Genomic DNA, 22,066 nt, shown 5'->3' with positions numbered 1-22,066 from the left:
CTCATGATGCCCCCCCTGCCCCCACCTTCCCCACCCCCACCCCTGCTCCCTCACCTTCCCCACCCCACCCTCAGCCCCTTCACTCACTGTCTCTACGAAGAAATTTGTCTTCTCTAGAGTCATAACAGTCTTGCTTAATCAACATTTAGACAGATTGGTTTACACTTCCAACCAAGTTAGCTTCCTCAATATTTCCTGCTTTTATTTCTGGTCAGTTCAGTTCAGCATAGGCATGGTCTGTAGGTTAGAAACAACTTTGATGAATCATTTCAAGTAATCAAGATTTAATATTTTGCTTTAACTACTGAACTTTTGGAAGTCAAACTGTATATTTATAAAACTAGTTAACTTTACCATTCCTCCCAAAGGCAAATTAAAACACTTTTAGAAGAAAACACCTGGATTATTAATATGTAAATGCCATATACACAACACCCTCTTTGACCTGGATACAAATACATATATGCATGCATACATGCATACATTCATACATTTGTATAGCACCGATATCCAGCTCAGCTGCTCAAAGGCGCTTTGTTTTTCCCTTGATCACATGATGGCAATCTCAACGGCACGTGGCATTCTCAACTCCCTGGGGATTATACAACTCTTGCAGCCACTAGGCGCACCGAGTTAAGTGTGGCTTTCCCATCCTCACGAGGTACCCATTCACAGCTGGGTGGACTGGGACACATAGTCACAGTACTTTGTCCAAGTTTACTGCATGTTACTGTACCCGTAACTAGGTGTTTGCACGTATTCATGTGGCCACCATCTGGTCATATACCAATGGGTTCGTGGGGCAGCTTAATGGTTAAAGTATCCGCTCATCACGTGGAAAAGACCTGGGACTGATTCCCCACATGGGTACAATGTGCGAAGTGCAATTCTGATGTCCCCTGCCATAATATTGCTGAAATATTGCAAAAAGCAGCTAAAACCTCACTCACTCACTCAGCCATGTTTCTAGACTATGTCAACAGACTCTCATTGTTTATCTACAGTCCTACCATGTTTCTCATATGGTCTCACAAAAGTTAACATGATGCATACAAAATTAAGAAGGGTGGTAGTACATTAAAATAAGAAAACATACACAAATGTCCTGTACACTGAGCACTGTAGGAAGGCAAGAAGATCTTAAAAGATGAATTTACTCAGCTTTTAGAAGTACATACCTCAAATAATATATCAAGTCGAAAACCTGAACATCTTTAACTAAAATAATTTCGTCTGAAATCTTTGATGATGTATATAACTTATGTCTATATTTATATAAAGTCAACAGCTAGGAGAAACTTAATCGATTACTTCACTGACATGCATGATTCATACATAGCTTGTATTATGGCCCCTGGCCTTTTTACTGAATGAACAGTCTGTCTGTCCATCCTCCAAAAAAACAAGGTTTGGGTGAGCATATGTTTCTCGGTTTCCGTTCTTTCCTTTCATTTAATGCATTGATTGTAAATAAACAAACATGCATGTCTTGAGAGAGGGTATCTGAGGTGGAAGGACTTGTGCGCTTTACGATGAGAATAAAATATGTTTGAACTAAACTAACAAACATTATTATTATTGGAATCAAAGATATTTTGAAAATTTTCAGTATCCAGTGAAAACCAACAAACATAAGGCTACTTGAAGAATGATAGTCAGGGCCCAGATATGTCAATAATATTTCAGTTTCTACACGTTAAGATATAATTACTCCAACCCCAAGTCATTAGGAATAACCGTGAAGAGTGCAATAATGGCTGGTGTCGTTATTGACACAATTTTCTATTGGAGGAATGTTACTGTCACAATCAGTGTCATTAGAATCAGGAGGGAATTACCAAAGTAGTGTTGATCAGTGGCACCAATATTCTCATTGGTTGTTAGACCTGTAGCTCATTTGGACCCCGGTACCGTTTGCCATTTTTTTCTGGATCTCATTCACGGATTTGTTTTCACCAGTCTGCCTGTAGGTGTTAAAAAAGAAGTGCTAAGGTTTTGAAAAGTAACTTGATATGTTTTTTTGGGAATGCATTGGGACAACTCTCAACGATGCTTCCTCAAGGACTGTGAATCTCTTGACTTTGATTATTTTGAACAGATTAGAATGGTTTGGAAAGATTTAAAAGGTTAAACTTCCAATACTTTTTGTAGAGTGATGTCAGGAAAAAAAATGAGTATGGACAAAGCTTGCATTGGTTTTACTGATACTTTGCGGGATGTTTTTATTTAATAAACTTTTGCAACATATTTAGATTTGTCACATGATACATAAGAGATTATCAATCCTCATTGATGCTTTGCCCTTGGGGGATTTGGCAGAATAGGTTACCAGTGTGACATTGTATTTATGAGATGATTGTTGCTTTCATACCACAGTACAATCAGTCACAGATAAAAGGTCAGTCCCAACAGGGCTATCATCTAAAAATAGACTCAACAGAAATGAATGATTACAGTGAGAGTAATAGGTATCATAAAGGTCATACAGACACAGAGAGAAATATATATGACCGGAGCTCCCCTGCAGTATGTGACACATTTTTACGTTCTCAGTAGGAATCTAAATATCCCTGTAAAGAGCTTTGATATATTTACGTTCACACAAAACATTTACATTTTGGGTTTCACACACTCCAAACAAACCATGAAAGCGGTTACCATGCACACAAACTGTTATGTGACAGAGGGTAGTATGCGTAATGTAATTTAAATGGGTGTGTCAGAAATTGATGTTAATAAATTATCTGGAGTAAAACAATCTGGATAATGTCATACACTAATTAAACATTTACATATTAAGCATCATAATTATGAACAATATTTTGTACCTTTTGAGTTGTCCTGTTGGAAACAGACGTGATGAATACAAGAACATGCAGGAACACATTGTGACAGTTGTAGTTGCTCAGCTGAAAGGGCACAGTGGATCAGGCGTTTGTCATGTGCAAGGTTTGATTCTGCAGGTGGACACATATAGCTACCCAGTGTTTGATGGCACTGTGCCACTAGCCTCGCTCAGTTTTGAAACAAAATCGGCTGGATATGCGAATGAAAATTAAAAGATATGAAAATGTCATCACATTTGCATAAATAACATTCTAAATGCATTCATGCTCATTATCATAAACAGTAAAACCTTGAAAATCTCTGTGCTGTAACCATCGAAATGAACACCTTTTTCAGCAATTGTTATAAATATGTAAATTTGAATTATGTATTGATGATTTTGAGAGGATTTGGCAAAAACAGGTGTTGCTTTTCAGACTACATGCATTTCAGGCTGCAAATTTGCCTTTTGCAAGAAAATACTTGTACAAATAAAGGATGATGATTATGTTTAAAACTTTTTTTTATCTAAGTGTCGTAGAATGGACAATGTCCAATGAATTGTAAACTTGTGTCAGGTCATTTCACTGTTCAATTACCATATGTTCATGTCAGCTAGTCTCAAGTCATTTACTGTCCATCCACCATCTATCCATTGATAAACATGTTATTGAAAGCCATGTTATTGATAACCAGACAATACATGTTGATGATAACCAGACAAAACGAGTTATTGATAATCAGACAATACATGTTATTGATAACTGGACAATACATGTTATTGATAACTGGACAATACATGTTATTGATAACGGACAATACATGTTGATGATAACCGGACAATACATGTTATTGATAACTGGACAATACGTGTTATTGATAATCAGACAATACATGTTATTGATAACTGGACAATACATGTTATTGATAACTGAACAATACATGTTATTGATAACCAGACAATACATGTTGATGATAACCGGACAATACATGTTATTGATAACCAGACAATACATGTTATTGATAATCAGACAATACATGTTATTGATAATCAGACAATACATGTTATTGATAACTGGACAATACATGTTGATGATAACCGGACAATACATGTTATTGATAACCAGACAATACATGTTATTGATAACCAGACAATACATGTTATTGATAATCAGACAATACATGTTATTGATAACTGGACAATACATGTTATTGATAACCTGACAATACATGTTATTGATAACCAGACAATACATGTTGATGATAACCAGACAATACATGTTATTGATAATCAGACAATGCATGTTATTGATGATCAGACCATGCATGTTATTGATAATCAGACAATACATGTTATTGATAACCAGACAATACTGTTATTGATAAGCAGACAATACATGTTATTGATAACTGGACATATACGTGTTATTGATAACTGGACAATACATGTTATTGATAACCAGACAATACATGTTATTGATAACTGGACAATACATGTTGATGATAACCATACAATACATGTTATTGATAACCGGACAATACATGTTATTGATAACCAGACAATACATGTTATTGATAACTGGACAATACATGTTGATGATAACCAGACAATACATGTTATTGATAATCAGACAATACATGTTATTGATAACCAGACAATACATGTTATTGATAATCAGACAATACATGTTATTGATAACCAGACAATACATGTTATTGATAATCAGACAATACATGTTATTGATAACTGGACAATACATGTTATTGATAACTGGACAATACATGTTATTGATAACCAGACAATACATGTTATTGATAACTGGACAATACATGTTGATGACAAACGGACAATACATGTTATTGATAACCAGACCATACATGTTATTGATAACCAGACAATACATGTTATTGATAATCAGACAATACATGTTATTGATAACCAGACAATACATGTTATTGATAACCAGACAATACATGTTGATGATAACCAGACAATACATGTTATTGATAATCAGACAATACATGTTATTGATAACCAGACAATACATGTTATTGATAATCAGACAATACATGTTATTGATAACCGGACAATACATGTTATTGATAACCAGACAATACATGTTATTGATAACTGGACAATACATGTTATTGATAATCAGACAATACATGTTATTGATAACTGGACAATACATGTTATTGATAACTGGACAATACATGTTATTGATAACCAGACAATACATGTTATTGATAATCAGACAATACATGTTATTGATAACTGGACAATACATGTTATTGATAACTGGACAATACATGTTATTGATAACCAGACAATACATGTTATTGATAACCGGACAATACATGTTATTGATAATCAGACAATACATGTTATTGATAATCAGACAATACATGTTATTGATAACTTGGACAATACATGTTATTGATAACCAGACAATACATGTTGTTGATAACCGGACAATACATGTTATTGATAATCAGACAATACATGTTATTGATAACCGGACAATACATGTTATTGATAACCAGACCATACATGTTATTGATAATCAGACAATACATGTTATTGATAACCGGACAATACATGTTATTGATAATCAGACAATACATGTTATTGATAACCGGACAATACATGTTATTGATAACCAGACAATACATGTTATTGATAATCAGACAATACATGTTATTGATAATCAGACCATACATGTTATTGATAATCAGACAATACATGTTATTGATAATCAGACAATACATGTTATTGATAACCGGACTATACATGTTATTGATAATCAGACAATACATGTTATTGATAATCAGACAATACATGTTATTGATAATCAGACAATACATGTTATTGATAACAGACCATACATGTTATTGATAAAATACATGTTATTGATAACCGGACAATACATGTTATTGATAATCAGACAATACATGTTATTGATAACCGGACAATACATGTTATTGATAATCAGACAATACATGTTATTGATAATCAGACAATACATGTTATTGATAATCAGACAATACATGTTATTGATAACCAGACCATACATGTTATTGATAACCAGATTATACATGTTATTGATAATCAGACAATACATGTTATTGATAACCAGACCATACATGTTATTGATAACCATGATTATACATGTTATTGATAACCAGATTATACATGTTATTGATAACCAGACAATACATGTTATTGATAACCAGACCATACATGTTATTGATAATCAGACCATACATGTTATTGATAACCAGACAATACATGTTATTGATAACCAGACAATACATGTTATTGATAACCGGACAATACATGTTGATGATAACCAGACAATACATGTTATTGATAATCAGACAATACATGTTATTGATAACCAGACAATACATGTTATTGATAACCGGACAATACATGTTGATGATAACCAGACAATACATGTTATTGATAATCAGACAATACATGTTATTGATAACCAGACAATACATGTTATTGATAATCAGACAATACATGTTATTGATAACCAGACAATACATGTTATTGATAATCAGACAATACATGTTATTGATAATCAGACAATACATGTTATTGATAACCAGACCATACATGTTATTGATAACCAGACAATACATGTTATTGATAATCAGACAATACATGTTATTGATAACCAGACAATACATGTTATTGATAATCAGACAATACATGTTATTGATAACCAGACAATACATGTTATTGATAACCAGACAATACATGTTATTGATAACCAGACAATACATGTTATTGATAACCAGACAATACATGTTATTGATAACCGGACCATACATGTTATTGATAATCAGACAATACATGTTATTGATAATCAGACAATACATGTTATTGATAACCGGACAATACATGTTATTGATAATCAGACAATACATGTTATTGATAACGGACAATTCATATTATTGATAATCAGACAATACATGTTATTGATAATCAGACAATACATGTATTATTGATAATCAGACAATACATTATTGATAACCAGACCATACATGTTATTGATAACCAGATTATACATGTTATTGATAATCAGACAATACATGTTATTGATAACCAGACAATACATGTTATTGATAATCAGACAATACATGTTATTGATAATCAGACAATACATGTTATTGATAATCAGACAATACATGTTATTGATAACCAGACCATACATGTTATTGATAACCAGATTATATCAATGATAACAATATACATGTTATTGATAACCAGACAATACATGTTATTGATAACCATACCATACATGTGTTATTGATAATCAGACAATACATGTTATTGATAATCAGACAATACATGTTATTGATAACCGGACAATACATGTTATTGATAATCAGACAATACATGTTATTGATAATCAGACAATACATGTTATTGATAACCAGACAATACATGTTATTGATAACCGGACAATACATGTTATTGATAACCAGACAATACATGTTATTGATAATCAGACAATACATGTTATTGATAACCAGACAATACATGTTATTGATAACCAGACCATACATGTTATTGACAACCAGACCATACATGTTATTGATAACCAGATATACATGTTATTGATAATCAATACATATCTATTGATAACCGGACAATACATGTTATGATAATCAGACAATACATGTTATTGATAATCAGACAATACATGTTATTGATAATCAGACAATACATATTATTGATAACCGGACAATACATGTTATTGATAATCAGACAATACATGTTATTGATAATCAGACAATACATGTTATTGATAACCAGACAATACATGTTATTGATAATCAGGCAATACATGTTATTGATAACTGGACCATACATGTTATTGATAATCAGACAATACATGTTATTGATAATCAGACAATACATGTTATTGATAACTGGACAATACATGTTATTGATAACCAGACAATACATGTTATTGATAACCAGACAATACATGTTATTGATAATCAGACAATACATGTTATTGATAATCAGACAATACATGTTATTGATAACCAGATAATACATGTTATTGATAATCAGACACCATACATGTTATTGATAATCAGACAATACATGTTATTGATAATCAGACAATACATGTTATTGATAACTGGACCAATACATGTTATTGATAATCAGACAATACATGTTATTGATAACCAGACAATACATGTTATTGATAACCAGACAATACATGTTATTGATAATACAATACATGTTATTGATAATCAGACAATACATGTTATTGATAACCAGACAATACATGTTATTGACAACCAGACCATACATGTTATTGACAACCAGACCATACATGTTATTGATAACCAGATTATACATGTTATTGGTAACCAGAATCAGACCATACATGTTATTGATAATCAGACAATACATGTTATTGATAATCAGACAATACATGTTATTGATAACCAGACAATACATGTTATTGATAACCAGACAATACATGTTATTGATAACCAGACAATACATGTTATTGATAATCAGACAATACATGTTATTGATAACCAGACAATACATGTTATTGATAACCAGACAATACATGTTATTGATAATCAGACAATACATGTTATTGACAACCAGACAATACATGTTATTGACAACAAGTCTTTACCCACAAATCCTTTTCTGAAACTCTTATCTGTAACAAAATCTGAATTTGTACTAAATCATTACAACAAATCAAAAACAATTGAGTCAATATATCTTTTTTTTAATCCTGTGTATTTTTGTTTGCGTTTAGTTGTTATGATGCGTAAGTCATGTGAGAGTGAGCCTGATCTTGATGCATATTAATTTCAGACTTGACTTATGCAAATAGCTGCCGCTATGGGTTGTCAAGTATCAATGGAAATTTCATGTTTGGGTTGAATGTATTTCAAATTCTATAAGATTTCTCAAATATGGATCATATATTTTGTCAAAGAAGATATTTTAAGCTGCTTGTAATCAGAGAGACATTATTCCCAGATATCAAAGGCTTGGTAATGATTGTCTTGGTGCTGGGCTCTGTGCAAAATGTCAAAGAAAGATGCTCTTTCATGTCATAAGTCTTCGCTCTCTTCTCTCGGCTGATTAGACATAAAATATGATAGCGTTGTTAAATGACCGAATATTGGCCTCTTTAGATTACTTGAAAGACAATCTCTTAAACACTGACCAGGGTCTGGGGTGATTGATGAGCCGATACCATTGTAGACACGTCATGCCGAATACGTTCTTAATTTCAAGGCACACTTCTGATATCGAAGTTAAAAATATACTAAGAAGGGAATATGATGACAAGGCTGATATAAGTATGTGACGGTTGTTTTCTCTTGTAGAGATAGTGACATGCATACAGACAGTAGTTATCACTCTATCATACGCTGATGCTGAGCTGATGCTGTCTTGGCCAAACCTTTGTTTTAGTTGCTTAGAGATGTTTTTCTGGAAAATACCTGTCATTAGGTTGAAAAAATAAGCAGGGAGTTATCCATTAATTTGTTTAGTTTTCTCCTCCACTACAGGGCGGTGGGGAAGTCTAGTGGTTACAGCGTTGGCTCGTCTCGCCGAAGACCCGGGTTCGAATCCCCACATGGGTACAATGAGTGAAGCCCATTTCTGGTGTCCCCCGCCGTGATATTGCTGGAATATTGCTAAAAGCAGCGTAAAACCAAACTCAGTCAGTCAGTCAGTCCTCCACTACAGGCTGACTGGTATGAGTTTCTGTGTCACTTTCAGCACTGCAAACCGTGGAATCAAGTCCAAATACTGCTGTGCATTTTTGCATCCTTTCAGTTTAAGAAACAACAAACTTGGTTTGGACTTCATTGCTTGACATATCTCAATTTCACTGTTTCAGTTGTATAAAGTTACAGGACTAAAATATCACAAGTTGTTGGACCTGATGTGATGCAAAATAAGATGTTCGACATGTCAGTGCATGAAGTGATTGATCACTATCTCAAACCTAAAACCGCATTAATTCGGACCCTTTTAATACAAATCTCTGACCTAATGGATAACGGCTGGAATGTTTAAAAGGTAGTAATACCAAGTATCATTCAATAATCAGAACATGCATTAGTCTGGGTCTGTATTATTTTATATACGTTTCTAAGATGCCTAGCGGTTAGAACAATCGGGAAAAAAAATACATTATCAGACAATAAAGGTATAGTTTTTTTGATGACGTAACAATTGAATGACGTTATCCCGTCACTGCTCCATTCTAGTGTGCCCCCTCGTAATCGAACCATTTTACATTACGTCACAATGTAAGCGACGTCACGATGCATGTCAGTTGTCATCGCCTCCGTACGGCCTCCTACAGTAAACTACTCCGTTGCATCCCGTTTCTTGGTTTGCAGTTGCTTCACGTAGCTAACATCACTGGTGGAAACATTACATTTATGTTTTACGACGGTTAAAATGTGTCAATTCGACTCACAAGTTTTCAGCGACACGATAACGTTCACAATGTTTACATTCCCACAATGCAATCGTGGAATGTCGCTTGACTACTAAGCTTCATCTGGATGTACTGATCTAAACTTACGTTTGTAATAGATATGCGACTTTCATATTGCCCCATATGGTTTACGTTAATGACAGATGTAATTAAAATAATTCAGAGAAGATATTTAATTCGATCGTAAACCATCATCAAACTGTTATCATTTTTTTTTTTCTGGTAACGTTCGTCTTAACGTAGGGGGGCAGACACCTCAATAGAACAGCGTGCCAGTTAGCCCTGTGCGAGGATTCTTAATTTAGGTCACCATCACCGTCATTTGTTTACTGCCTTAAATTATTTGTAATTATCCTTAGAAAGTATTAAATTTGGCATCTTAGAAAAGAAATAAAATTCGCTCTACCACCATGTATAGTGTAATAAAGCACACTTTGGCCCTGAACTATTATAACGTTAAAGCACTCGGACGCAAGCGTCCTCGTACTTTAACTATATTAGTTCAGGGCGAAAGTGTGCTTTATTACACTATACATGGTGGTAGAGCGAACTGTATTTCTTAAGTAAATGAGGACATGATTGAATCAGAACATGCATTAGTCTGGGTGTGTATTATTTTATACACGTGTAAATGACGACACGATTGAATCAGAACATGCATTAGTCTGGGTGTGTATTATTTTATACACGTGTAAATGAGGACACGATTGAATCAGAACATGCATTAGTCTGGGTGTGTATTATTTTATACACGTGTAAATGAGGACACGATTGAATCAGAACATGCATTAGTCTGGGTGTGTATTATTTTATACACTTGTAAATGAGGACACGATTGAATCAGAACATGCATTAGTCTGGGTGTGTATTATTTTATACACGTGTAAATGAGGACACGATTGAATCAGAACATGCATTAGTCTGGGTGTGTATTATTTTATACACGTGTAAATGAGGACCGCGATTGAATCAGAACATGCATTAGTCTGGGTGTGTATTATTTTATACACGTGTAAATGAGGACACGATTGAATCAGAACATGCATTAGTCTGGGTGTGTATTATTTTATACACGTGTAAATGAGGACACGGTTGAATCAGATCAATAGTTACTCAGGACATCTGTTATTCTGGACATTTATTTATCTGGACAGTTTCCCAAATGTCCAATAAAATGTGTTGGTTTGGACTGTAAAAACATAGTTTGTTATTCCAGTTAGTTTAATGATCTCTTTTTATAAGCATCCAGCTCTGTATAATAGTAAACTGTGTTGAGAACCTTCAACAGAAACAGCCAATCTATAACCCTGACATATACATTGTGGCATGCAGTCAGGACGTTGTTGTTCTGTAGGCACAGCGTCAAGTCTCCATGCAACTTTAGTACTAGAACATGTCACCAAGTGGCATCACGCAGGACAATAAGGATTATTTGTAAAATTGGGATTTTTTAACATTTTTTAGATTTCAACTACGCATTTTGCTTCCATGTGAACTGAGTAAGAAGAGGACTTGCTGCTTGACACATGATCAGGTTGGAAATTTGGCATAAAAGAAAAATTATCTGTAATTATGCAAATGATTAATTAATTATTTTGTCTTATGTCCTGAGTTGTTTGTTGTTTTGTCCTTATATGGGTTGAAAATCTGGATGTGACATGTAATCTGAACTAAGGCACTGTTGTGTTTATGAAGAAGAACATGGAATGTTTAGCAGGTGGTCTCTTGGAGCATTTGCCCTGAACATCTCAAAGAATGTCCTGCCTCCGCTCTTGTTGGTGGTGCGGTGAGGTAGCCTAGTGGTTAAAGTGTTCGCTCATCTCACCAAAGGCCCGGGTTCAATTCCTTACATGGGTACAACGTGTGAACTTACATGGGTACAACGTGTGAACTTACATGGGTACAACGTGTGAACTTACATGGGTACAACGTGTGAACTTACATGGGTACAACGTGTGAACTTACATGGGTACAACGTGTGAACTTACATGGGTACAACGTGTGAACTTACATGGGTACAACGTGTGAAGCCTGTTTCTTGTGTCCTCCGCTTTGATATTGCTGGAATATTGCTGAAAGCGGTGTAAAACCCAACTCACTCACTCACTCAACCACAAGCCTTGCTTGTATTAACCTTCTGACAGCATAAGGCTGAAATATTGTGGTGTAGGTTAGGACTATGTTCCTGCATTTAATATAGCAACAAACAAATGATCAAACTATTTATATAGCACTGAGTTCCAGCGAGGCTGCTCACCTTCACTTTACACTTCGTGTGTGATTTGTACCATTAATTGAATATACTACACAAAAGAAGTTAAGGAACATCAATTATTACCTAAGTTGATAAGTCATTTTCTGAAAGATTAACTATTGTAATATCTTGATATGACATGAATGCTTCTAAAAGCAACACTTATCCAAATCACTCACAATTTCTGTTATGAAATAGACATTCGTTTGTATATGATTTGCCACATATATACTACTAAAAGAAGTTAAGGAACACTCACGACAATGTAGCAGCATGAAAGATTTGGGTGACCTTAACTTCTGATGAGTGGTACACACCAATGACATTTAAGACGTATCTATATTTTTGTTACCACTATAGACATTTTGAGAGAATGAAAACCGTGTTGAGTTTAGTTAAAGAAATAACGTCATGATCAGACTCTAATGAAATTTGTTATAGTTATGACATTGGTATTTGAATGTTTGTTTGTTGCTCATTGCCTATTGGGCGTGTCATGCATAGCGAAAGTTAAAATGGCTTTGTCAGTATTTTCTCTTGTTATCTTTTGTGGAAACTAAGGAATACCATATTGCGTGTGTAGCGGCCATAAAATGTCCGAGTCCCGTGCTGGGATTCGAACCACGGACCTTCTGATCCGAAGTCGGACGCCTTGTCCACATGACCAAAGAGGTTAACCCCGTCAGCAAGCTGACAAGGTCAGGATGTCATCTGTGAGATGACTCCATGCCCTGCTACATACTCCCCCGTCAACAGAAGGCACGTCCCGAGCCGCATAGTTGGGTACTGAGACTTATTTTGCTCAAATTTGATATGAACGTGCTCAGCCCCACGTTGGGCGCCAATGTAGTGGCCATAAAATTTCCGAGTCCCGTGCTGGGATTCGAACCACAGACCTGATTCAAAGTCGGACGCCTTGTCCACATGACCAAAGAGGTTAACCCCGTCAGCAAGGTGACAAGGTAAGGATGTCATCTGTGAGATGACTCCACGCCCTGCTACACGTGCATCACTTTATAGCTGGATTCTAAGTTCTTTTAGTCAGCATCTTGGAGTCAAGTTCTTCAGGGACACTCTGTACAATACCATAAACAAAGTGTTGGTCAGTGAGAGATTTGGACTCACACAGAAGTTCAGGATGGTGAAGTAGCCTAGGGGCTTATGCCAAGGATCGGGGGTTTGATTCCCCATGTGGTACAATGTGTGAAGCCCATTTCTGGTGTCCCCCATAATGACATTGCTGGAACATTGCCAAAAGCGACATAAAACCCTACTCACTCACTCAGACAGAAGTAGAAGAGAAAGAAACTTGGATTAGAAAGTCATTTGATTGACATGCTGTATAGATAAAACAAAAATATAAACAAAAAGATGTTCTGTTTTGCTCAACCCAGAATTCAATTATTGATTACACTTTTGAGTGACTTCAACCTTAAAACAATAAAACCAATTTGCCTGTTGAAATCCAAGAAAAAACCTGGATGATACTTTTTCTTAATCGTAATTAACTATTTAAGCTTGAAAAATATATTTTTCATAGTAAAAAAAATATCAGTACAGATCATCTGAGGTGTCCCTGAACTAATGGCTGTCCATCCATCTATCCATCCATCTAAACCATAGAACCCTGTCAGTCGATACAAGATAGGCCAGATGTTGACACTTTGACAGCCAGCCTTTCTTCCTGTCACCTTGACATGGCAGCCATTTTGACCAGCAGATCCCCAGTTAGTTTCCTCACAAGAAAGGGCAACTAAGATCATAGACTGCATCCTGATTTCATCTTGAATATTACATACAAGATCAACTTACTGAAATATGTCTCGAGAAAAGAATACACAGCAAGTTCAGCAGCTCAAGTCCACCTGGAAACCAGTCTGTGTCCGAAAAACTCAATACTTCACCTGAAGCATTTATTGTGCAGTATAGCAGAACAGTTCTTGTACCTTGACAGTGTACAAGCCGGAGAGTGGACAAAAATCATCATGCTTTAACCATGCAAAATGTTTGCTGGTACCAGATATACATGCAGGTAAATAAACCTTTCCTCATCCATAACAAACCTGAGCTAAAAATATAGTTGATAGTACATTTCTCTCTATATAAGCATGTGTTTATGAATCACCATAAAATATCGATGATACCAGGAGTTTGGGAAAGGTGAGTGTATGCTGACCCATAGGTGGCGCTAGTCATCAATAAATCATAAGTTTCTGAAATGAAATATATATCATAAAAGAGACGAAAAAGTCTGATCATTATCAGAATCAGAAATCTTGACTCCCGATATTTAATAGACTTGAGAATTACAGGATAATTTTAGGTATATTCATCAGATCTGTATGAGGGACTAATAAGTTCTGCAGGTGAGTGTTCTGCATTGCATTTGAACTCTGCCTGCAGCTTACACATATTTCTGATTACATTTTTTGTGAATTGTAATTGGATGATATTACATAAGGTTTATTATGTAATTCAGCATCAAAGACCTCAATCTGGAGCAATAAACATGAAAGGACTGCACGTGTGCATATAGTTCTGAATAATCAAACAACATCATCAGTGACTTGGAATCAAATAAATTTAAGCCCTAAAAGGATTTAAAGAACATGATTGATGTCTTTTCATGACTTTAAACTCTATCCATAATTCACCATTGAAGTCATAATGGGTACTGAATGTTAGCAGTGTTACCAGTGCTGGAAGTCCCTCACTGCACTAACAGTCAGTCATTGCATGTATATTTCTGATGAAATATCTTACAAAGGTTTACTTTCTTTACATCTATTATTGATGATAATCTGTACAGTTATACAGCAAGACAGTTCTGTTTCGCAAATAACATTAATTCCCATTTGCCCTTCAAACACTGGGTCATATATTTACATATATGTAGATTAGCTGAATGTGTGGTTGACACGTCATTGTATCCCAATTGCGTATATCGATGTTTGTGCTGTTGATCACTGGATTTTCTGGTCCAGACTTGATTATTTACAGACTGCCGCCATATAGCTTGAATATTGCTGAGTGTGGTGTTAAACAACAACCAAACCCAAAGTATATACTGTACATGTATCCTGCACTACATTGATAAATGTAATGTGTTATATTTATACACACACAGTCGGGTATTATAATATAAGGGAGGACCTCAAATGTGTGTCACTTACTTCTTGTTGATTTGATTTTATAAAAATATGTTTTATCAAAAACGACAGAATCATGCATTTTGTTATAATGCATTTTTATGCATGAGTACATTTTATCGTTATCCTGTGTGTGTTTGAGTGTAGATCAGATAATATCAACTTGTTTGTTACTTTTTCTCAGTAGTTTTATCCTCACAGCACCATGTGACTACTGCATGTGACGTAAGTCTTCAACAAAGTGTTAAAAATGTGTTTTTCGATACTTTTGCCGCCAATCAAAATGACGTCTGCTCAGTTGAATTTTTGGATAGTGGGAATAATTGACTCCTCACAGTTACATTTCGATGTTGGTGGCTTTCGATGAGTCTCAGGGGAAATTACCCACAATTAAGACCATGTCAGTTACCGCTCAGCTAGCAGCTGATTTTATTACGGTGACAAGTCCAGATACACCCATAAAAAATAATACAACAAAAACCGAATCACACTGTCGAGGATCTGCCTGTTTCTCATACCAGTGCCGAAAAATATTTAACACAGACTCACAGTTTCATGTAAATCTGATTTTTGTGTTGTCCGTGTAAAAGGTTAGCAGAGAGTAATGATTTTACGTTTTGGGTCATGTCCCCTCCTGGGATTCCAGTGGACACATGTTTGTCATTTGGCTCATAGGGATGTCAACCCCGAACTTTTTATACAACTGCGAAAAAGATAAATTGTCCTTTGGAGAAATGATGTAATTCTTAATTCAGTTCCTGAGAAGGTTTCGCACAAGTATTACATCATTGGGTCTCTTGGTACCTTCCTTTGGACCAGTGGAGTTCCTCTCGAGATTAGTGCGAGGACAATTAGCTTTTAACTTCCTTATCTCTGCGCATCGTCGCAAGGTATTTTTTAAGTGGCAAGCATGATGGAGACTGGTGCAAAGCAATAATTTTACGGATTGTTAGTACTCTGTCATATGATAGATTGTTTTTTCCGAATTCCACATTTGTTTTTTGGGTGCTATTTTTCAAGTAAACTTTGCATATAAATGGAAGTGATACGTTAGACTGTAATGAGTGATCAATGTCTTTGTTTACTGGTTACAGCAATGAACATCATCTGAAATAAATTTGGAAATTACATTTTTGATTTATGTGATTCTTATACAAAATATTAGTTTGATTTCGGGGAACTGAAATATATCTTTAGATGAAAAGTATATCTAGAAGATGATTGAAACTATACACCTTGAAATGTTTTAAACTCAGTATTCAATATGAAGTATTTTTAGCAAATATCTGTTAGGACTAATAAAGTCAGTATCATGGCTGATGCAGTCTGTGTCGTAGCTGATGCAGTCTGTGTCGTAGCTGATGCAGTCTGTGTCGTAGCTGATGCAGTCTGTGTCGTAGCTTATGCAGTCTGTGTCATAGCTGATGCACATGCATATATGGTATTTGTCATAGCTGATGCACATGCATGTATGGTATGTCATAGCTGATGCACATGCATGTATGGTATGTGTCATAGCTGATGCACATGCATGTATGGTATGTGTCATAGCTGATGCACATGCATGTATGGTATGTCATAGCTGATGCACATGCATGTATGGTATGTGTCATAGCTGATGCACATGCATGTATGGTATGTGTCATAGCTGATGCACATGCATGTATGGTATGTGTCATAGCTGATGCACATGCATGCATGGTATGTGTCATAGCTGATGCACATGCATGCATGGTATGTGTCATAGCTGATGAACATGCATGTATGGTATGTGTCATAGCTGATGCACATGCATGCATGGTATGTGTCAAGGCTGATATTTATTTTTCTATTTTGGCTCAGTGTAATGTTTCTCCAGTCTACTTTCCTTTTCTTTTATAGAAAGGTAAAAATTGGCAAGCTAAGCTTGAGTTTTGCCCCATGGGTTGAAATCTTGAAAGATGGACAGTTCTAAAGTTGAGTTTTGTTTCCAGCCTCCAACTTTTCTCCTCATGTCAGGGGGTTAAAACCACAAAACACTTCAATCTCTCAATTCTTGTCTCCACTTTCCACATAAAGAATTCCAGTTACATTTTTTAATTGTTGGTTCATCAAAGACTTAGAAATACAAGGCTGGCTTCTCCTGAAATGCAGATTTATGTGTATTCAAACAGATTTTCATTTCAAGTTGTCATGACCAAAATATTTACCCATCGTTGCAGAGATGAGATGACAGGGGTGTAGGTTCATGTTTCCTTGTAAGTGTTGTAAACATTCCTGGTTCTGTGCAGGGTTTCAGGCAAACATGAAGATTGAATACTTGTAGTCATAGTTATACTCCAGTTAAACATTATGATTCCTTAATACAAGGATTGCCATACACCTATTGTGCATGTATACAGTGTAGTACTGTAACATTCATATGTAATCTGCATCAGTAACCATGGTAACTGTTAGCTGAAAATAAATTATTGAGTAAGTGCATTCTTTCTAATATTCATCACACTGAAAGTGAATATTGACACATTTTAAAAAATATTTGACAATTTGTCAAAATTTCAGTATTCATTAGTGAGAATTTTTGTTACAAATGATGATCCTTGAAAAAAATAATGAATGAAAAGGTTTTTATGTCCGCTTAGAATGACAAGTAAAACGATATGATATTCAGGTTTGATATTATGGAAACTACATAGTTTTACTACAAAACTTCCACATGTAAGTGTCTTGCCCTTCAGACAGTTCCAGGACATGATGAAGCTGAACCCCATCAGTATATTTAGGTCGTGCATGTAATTCTACGCTTCAAGTGTCCTGGATTCCTGAATAGATCATCAGTGCTCCCTGCCTGTCTCAGCATCTCCATAGAGTGGATGACATATACCCACTGCTTATCTCCTTATGGGGATTCCAGCGCAAGGAGCTCTCCACGACCTACTGATTGTTTTCCAGTGGGGATTTGATGCAGGGCAGAACAGGTCCCCAGTAACTCTTGTTGTCTTGAAGAATAGATCGCTAATACGCAACTATCCCTCCACTTCCCCTTGCTTGCCCAACTACAGTCCCAACTTGTATCATCTAATGCCCACCATCGTCCCTGATAACTTGTGTTTGTATTAAACAATAAACCACTAATACCCAGTCCATCCACTGTCACCCACCAGTCCTTCCTTTGTTCGAGTTCCACCCAACCACCATCCTCCGCACACCATCCATGTCCCATACACCCATCATCCATGTCCCACACCCACTAACCGCTGTCCCACACCCACCATCTGCTGTCTCACACCCACTAACCGCTGTCCCACACCCACCATCCGCTGTTCCACACCCACCATGTGCTGTACCACACCCACTAACCGCTGTCCCACACCCACCACCCACTGTCCCACACCCACCATCTGCTGTCCCACACCCACCCAACCTGCTGTCCCACACCATCTGCTGTCTCACCACCCGCTGTCCCACACCCACCATCCTGCTGTCCCACACCCACCATCTGCTGTCCCACACCCACCAACCGCTGTCCCACACCCACCATCCGCTGTTCCACACCCACCATCTGCTGTCCCACACCCACTAACCGCTGTCCCACACCCACCATCTGCTGTCTCACACCCACTAACCGCTGTCCCACACCCACCATCCGCTGTTCCACACCCACCATCTGCTGTCCCACACCCACTAACCGCTGTCCCACACCCACCACCCACTGTCCCACACCCACCATCTGCTGTCCCACACCCACTAACCGCTGTCCCACACCCACCATCCGCTGTCCCACATGCACCAACCGCTGTCCCACACCCACCATCTGCTGTCCCACACCCACTAACCGCTGTCCCACACCCACTAACCGCTGTCCCACACCCACCATCTGCTGTCCCACACCCACCATCTGCTGTCCCACACCCACTAACCGCTGTCCCACACCCACTAACCGCTGTCCCACACATTCACCACCCACTGTCCCACACGCACCATCTGCTGTCCCACACATTCCATCCGCTGTCCCACACCCACCATCTCGCTGTCAACCCACCATCCGCTTTTTCACACCCACTATCTCGCTGTCCGACACCCACCATCTTGCTGTCCCACACGTACCATCCACTGTCCCACACGCACCATCCGCTGTCCCACACCCACCATCTCGCTGTCAACCCACCATCTGCTTTTTCACACCCACCATCTGCTGTTTCACACCCACCATCTGCTGTCCCACACCCACTATATCCGCTGTCCAACAACCACTATACCACTATCTCGCTGTCCCACACCCACCATCCGCTGTCCCACACCCACCTTCCGCTGTTTCACACCCACAATCTCGCTGTCCCACACCCACTATCCGCTGTTTCACACCCATCATCTCGCTGTCCCACACCTACCATCTACTGTCCCACACCCACCATCCGCTGTCCCACACCCACCATCTCACTGACCCACCATCCGCTGTCCCACACCCACCATCTCACTGACCCACACCCACCATCCTGGCTGTTCCACACCCACCTTCCGCTGTTTCACACCCAAAATCTCGCTGTCCCACACCCACTATCCGGCTGTTTCACACCCATCATCTCTCGGCTGTCCCACACCTACCATCTACTGTCCCACACCCACCATCCGCTGTCCCACACCCACCATCTCACTGACCCACCATCCGCTGTCCCACACCCACCATCTCGCTGTCCCACACCCACCATCTCGCTGTCCCACACCCACCATCCACTGTCCCACACCCACCAACCACTGTCCCACACCCACCATCCACTGTCCCACACCCACCATCTGCTGTCCCACACCCACCAACCGCTGTCCCACACCCACCATCTCGCTGTTTCACACCCAACATCCGCTGTTCCACACCCACCATGTCGCTGTTCCAATGCCACCGATAGCTGTCCCACACCCACCATCATCCACTCATTGATCTTCAGAAAGACGCTCCTTTGCGAGTTGTACCAAGTCTGATTTCACTGAATAGGTCATGAAAGGTTGTGGGTACAAAACCCAGCTCTTGAGAAAACATGTGATGGAACGATTTTGTTTGTTATTAGCAATATTTGCCATAAAGAGAACTTAATTACTTCCTCGAGACAAATATTAAGACCAATATCTCACAGGATTGTAGAAACTGATGCCGTGCTTTATTCAAAGTGCTACAAGTCAGCCAGCCAAGGAAGCAATGTTTGATTGAATACTTACTGTGTTGCAATGTTAACCTTCTTCAGTCGAGATGATGATAAAGCACATTTTGATTCAATCTTGATGTGCCTTTTCTGTAGAAGGTCAAAAAAGGTGTTTTGTATGAATATCATTTTAGAAACTTGTACATTTTTTGTAATATCTAAAACTCATAGAACAAATGAAAATATTCTGTATTATGAAGGTTGCCCTTATTAATTATTTTAGATAAAATATTTATAATAATTATAAATTAATGAAAAAAAATAATGCATTGTAATTTTTCTCAGTAAATTCATATTTTTTTCTGATGCAAATAACTATATGAACCCCTTTTGGGTCATGAGGAAACTTCAGTTCTGTGATAGCCCTTATTATGTTTCCTGGTTTGTCTGCTCCAGGGTGTGTGGGTTTCACCAAATACTTCGGGTGTTCCTCCAACATTAAGTCAGGCTATGACTGGAATAAAGTTCTCACTGGTGTCAAACCAGACTTACTGAAACCCATCTACTAAACGTTCCTTCAGGAGAATCTTTAGGGAACTTTGAATCCTGAATGTAAATATACAGTGCTTGAGTCATTCAAACATCAGATGGTGCTTTCTTTTGGTGTAGATGCTATGGCTCCCCAAAATGAAATGGTGTATGAAATATTCACAATATCACCACATGGCTGTGGTTTTTGTGCTATAATTGTTCTAGGCATGTTCACACAAAGTAAGCATGCAATACTGAAGAGTCATGGACAAAAGTTTATTTTTGTAAATATTTCAAGGTCTGATCTCTGAAGCTACAAGTTAACACATTATCTAAACACTATCTTTATAATCTTTGATAATACTCACGGTAAGTTTTGTTTGTTTGGAGAAATAATAAAATTAACACTGTGAAAGTGTGTTACAAGTAAGGAAGAATGTCATGGTCATGCTTGGTGAGGATCACAGGGAATTATTGGGTTGAAGGGTTTGAAGAAATAAAAAAGTTTAAGTTAAGTTTGAGAAAAAAAGCATTCAGTTGAAATAGTCCTATTCAAAAGGAATTGGAAGCAGGGAAGGGTGTTTTGATAAGTCTTGACTGAAAAATATTTACAAATGTTTTTCTTCAAGTATGATCTCATGGCAGGATATGTCTAAGAAATCATATTCA

General features: G+C 37.2%; 1 protein-coding gene across 1 annotated transcript; it reads right to left on the bottom strand.

The window, feature by feature from the left end:
* Positions 1-19,086: 19,086 nt before the first annotated feature.
* On the bottom strand, positions 19,087-20,610 carry LOC124273321 (uncharacterized PE-PGRS family protein PE_PGRS44-like). The gene is made up of 2 exons (XM_046708561.1): positions 20,395-20,610; positions 19,087-19,761 (listed from the first exon to the last, which is right to left on the bottom strand). The coding sequence occupies exons 1-2, from the start codon at positions 20,608-20,610 to the stop codon at positions 19,087-19,089; spliced, it is 891 nt and encodes a 296-aa protein (XP_046564517.1).
* Between the last annotated feature and the right edge of the window lie 1,456 nt (positions 20,611-22,066).

The sequence above is a fragment of the Haliotis rubra genome, unplaced genomic scaffold, assembly GCF_003918875.1.
Source record: "Haliotis rubra isolate DU_JTF1 unplaced genomic scaffold, ASM391887v1 Scf18, whole genome shotgun sequence".
Taxonomy (NCBI): domain Eukaryota; kingdom Metazoa; phylum Mollusca; class Gastropoda; order Lepetellida; family Haliotidae; genus Haliotis; species Haliotis rubra.
The sequence above is the reverse complement of the archived record's forward strand: the minus strand, read 5'-3'. Positions and strand labels throughout refer to the sequence as shown.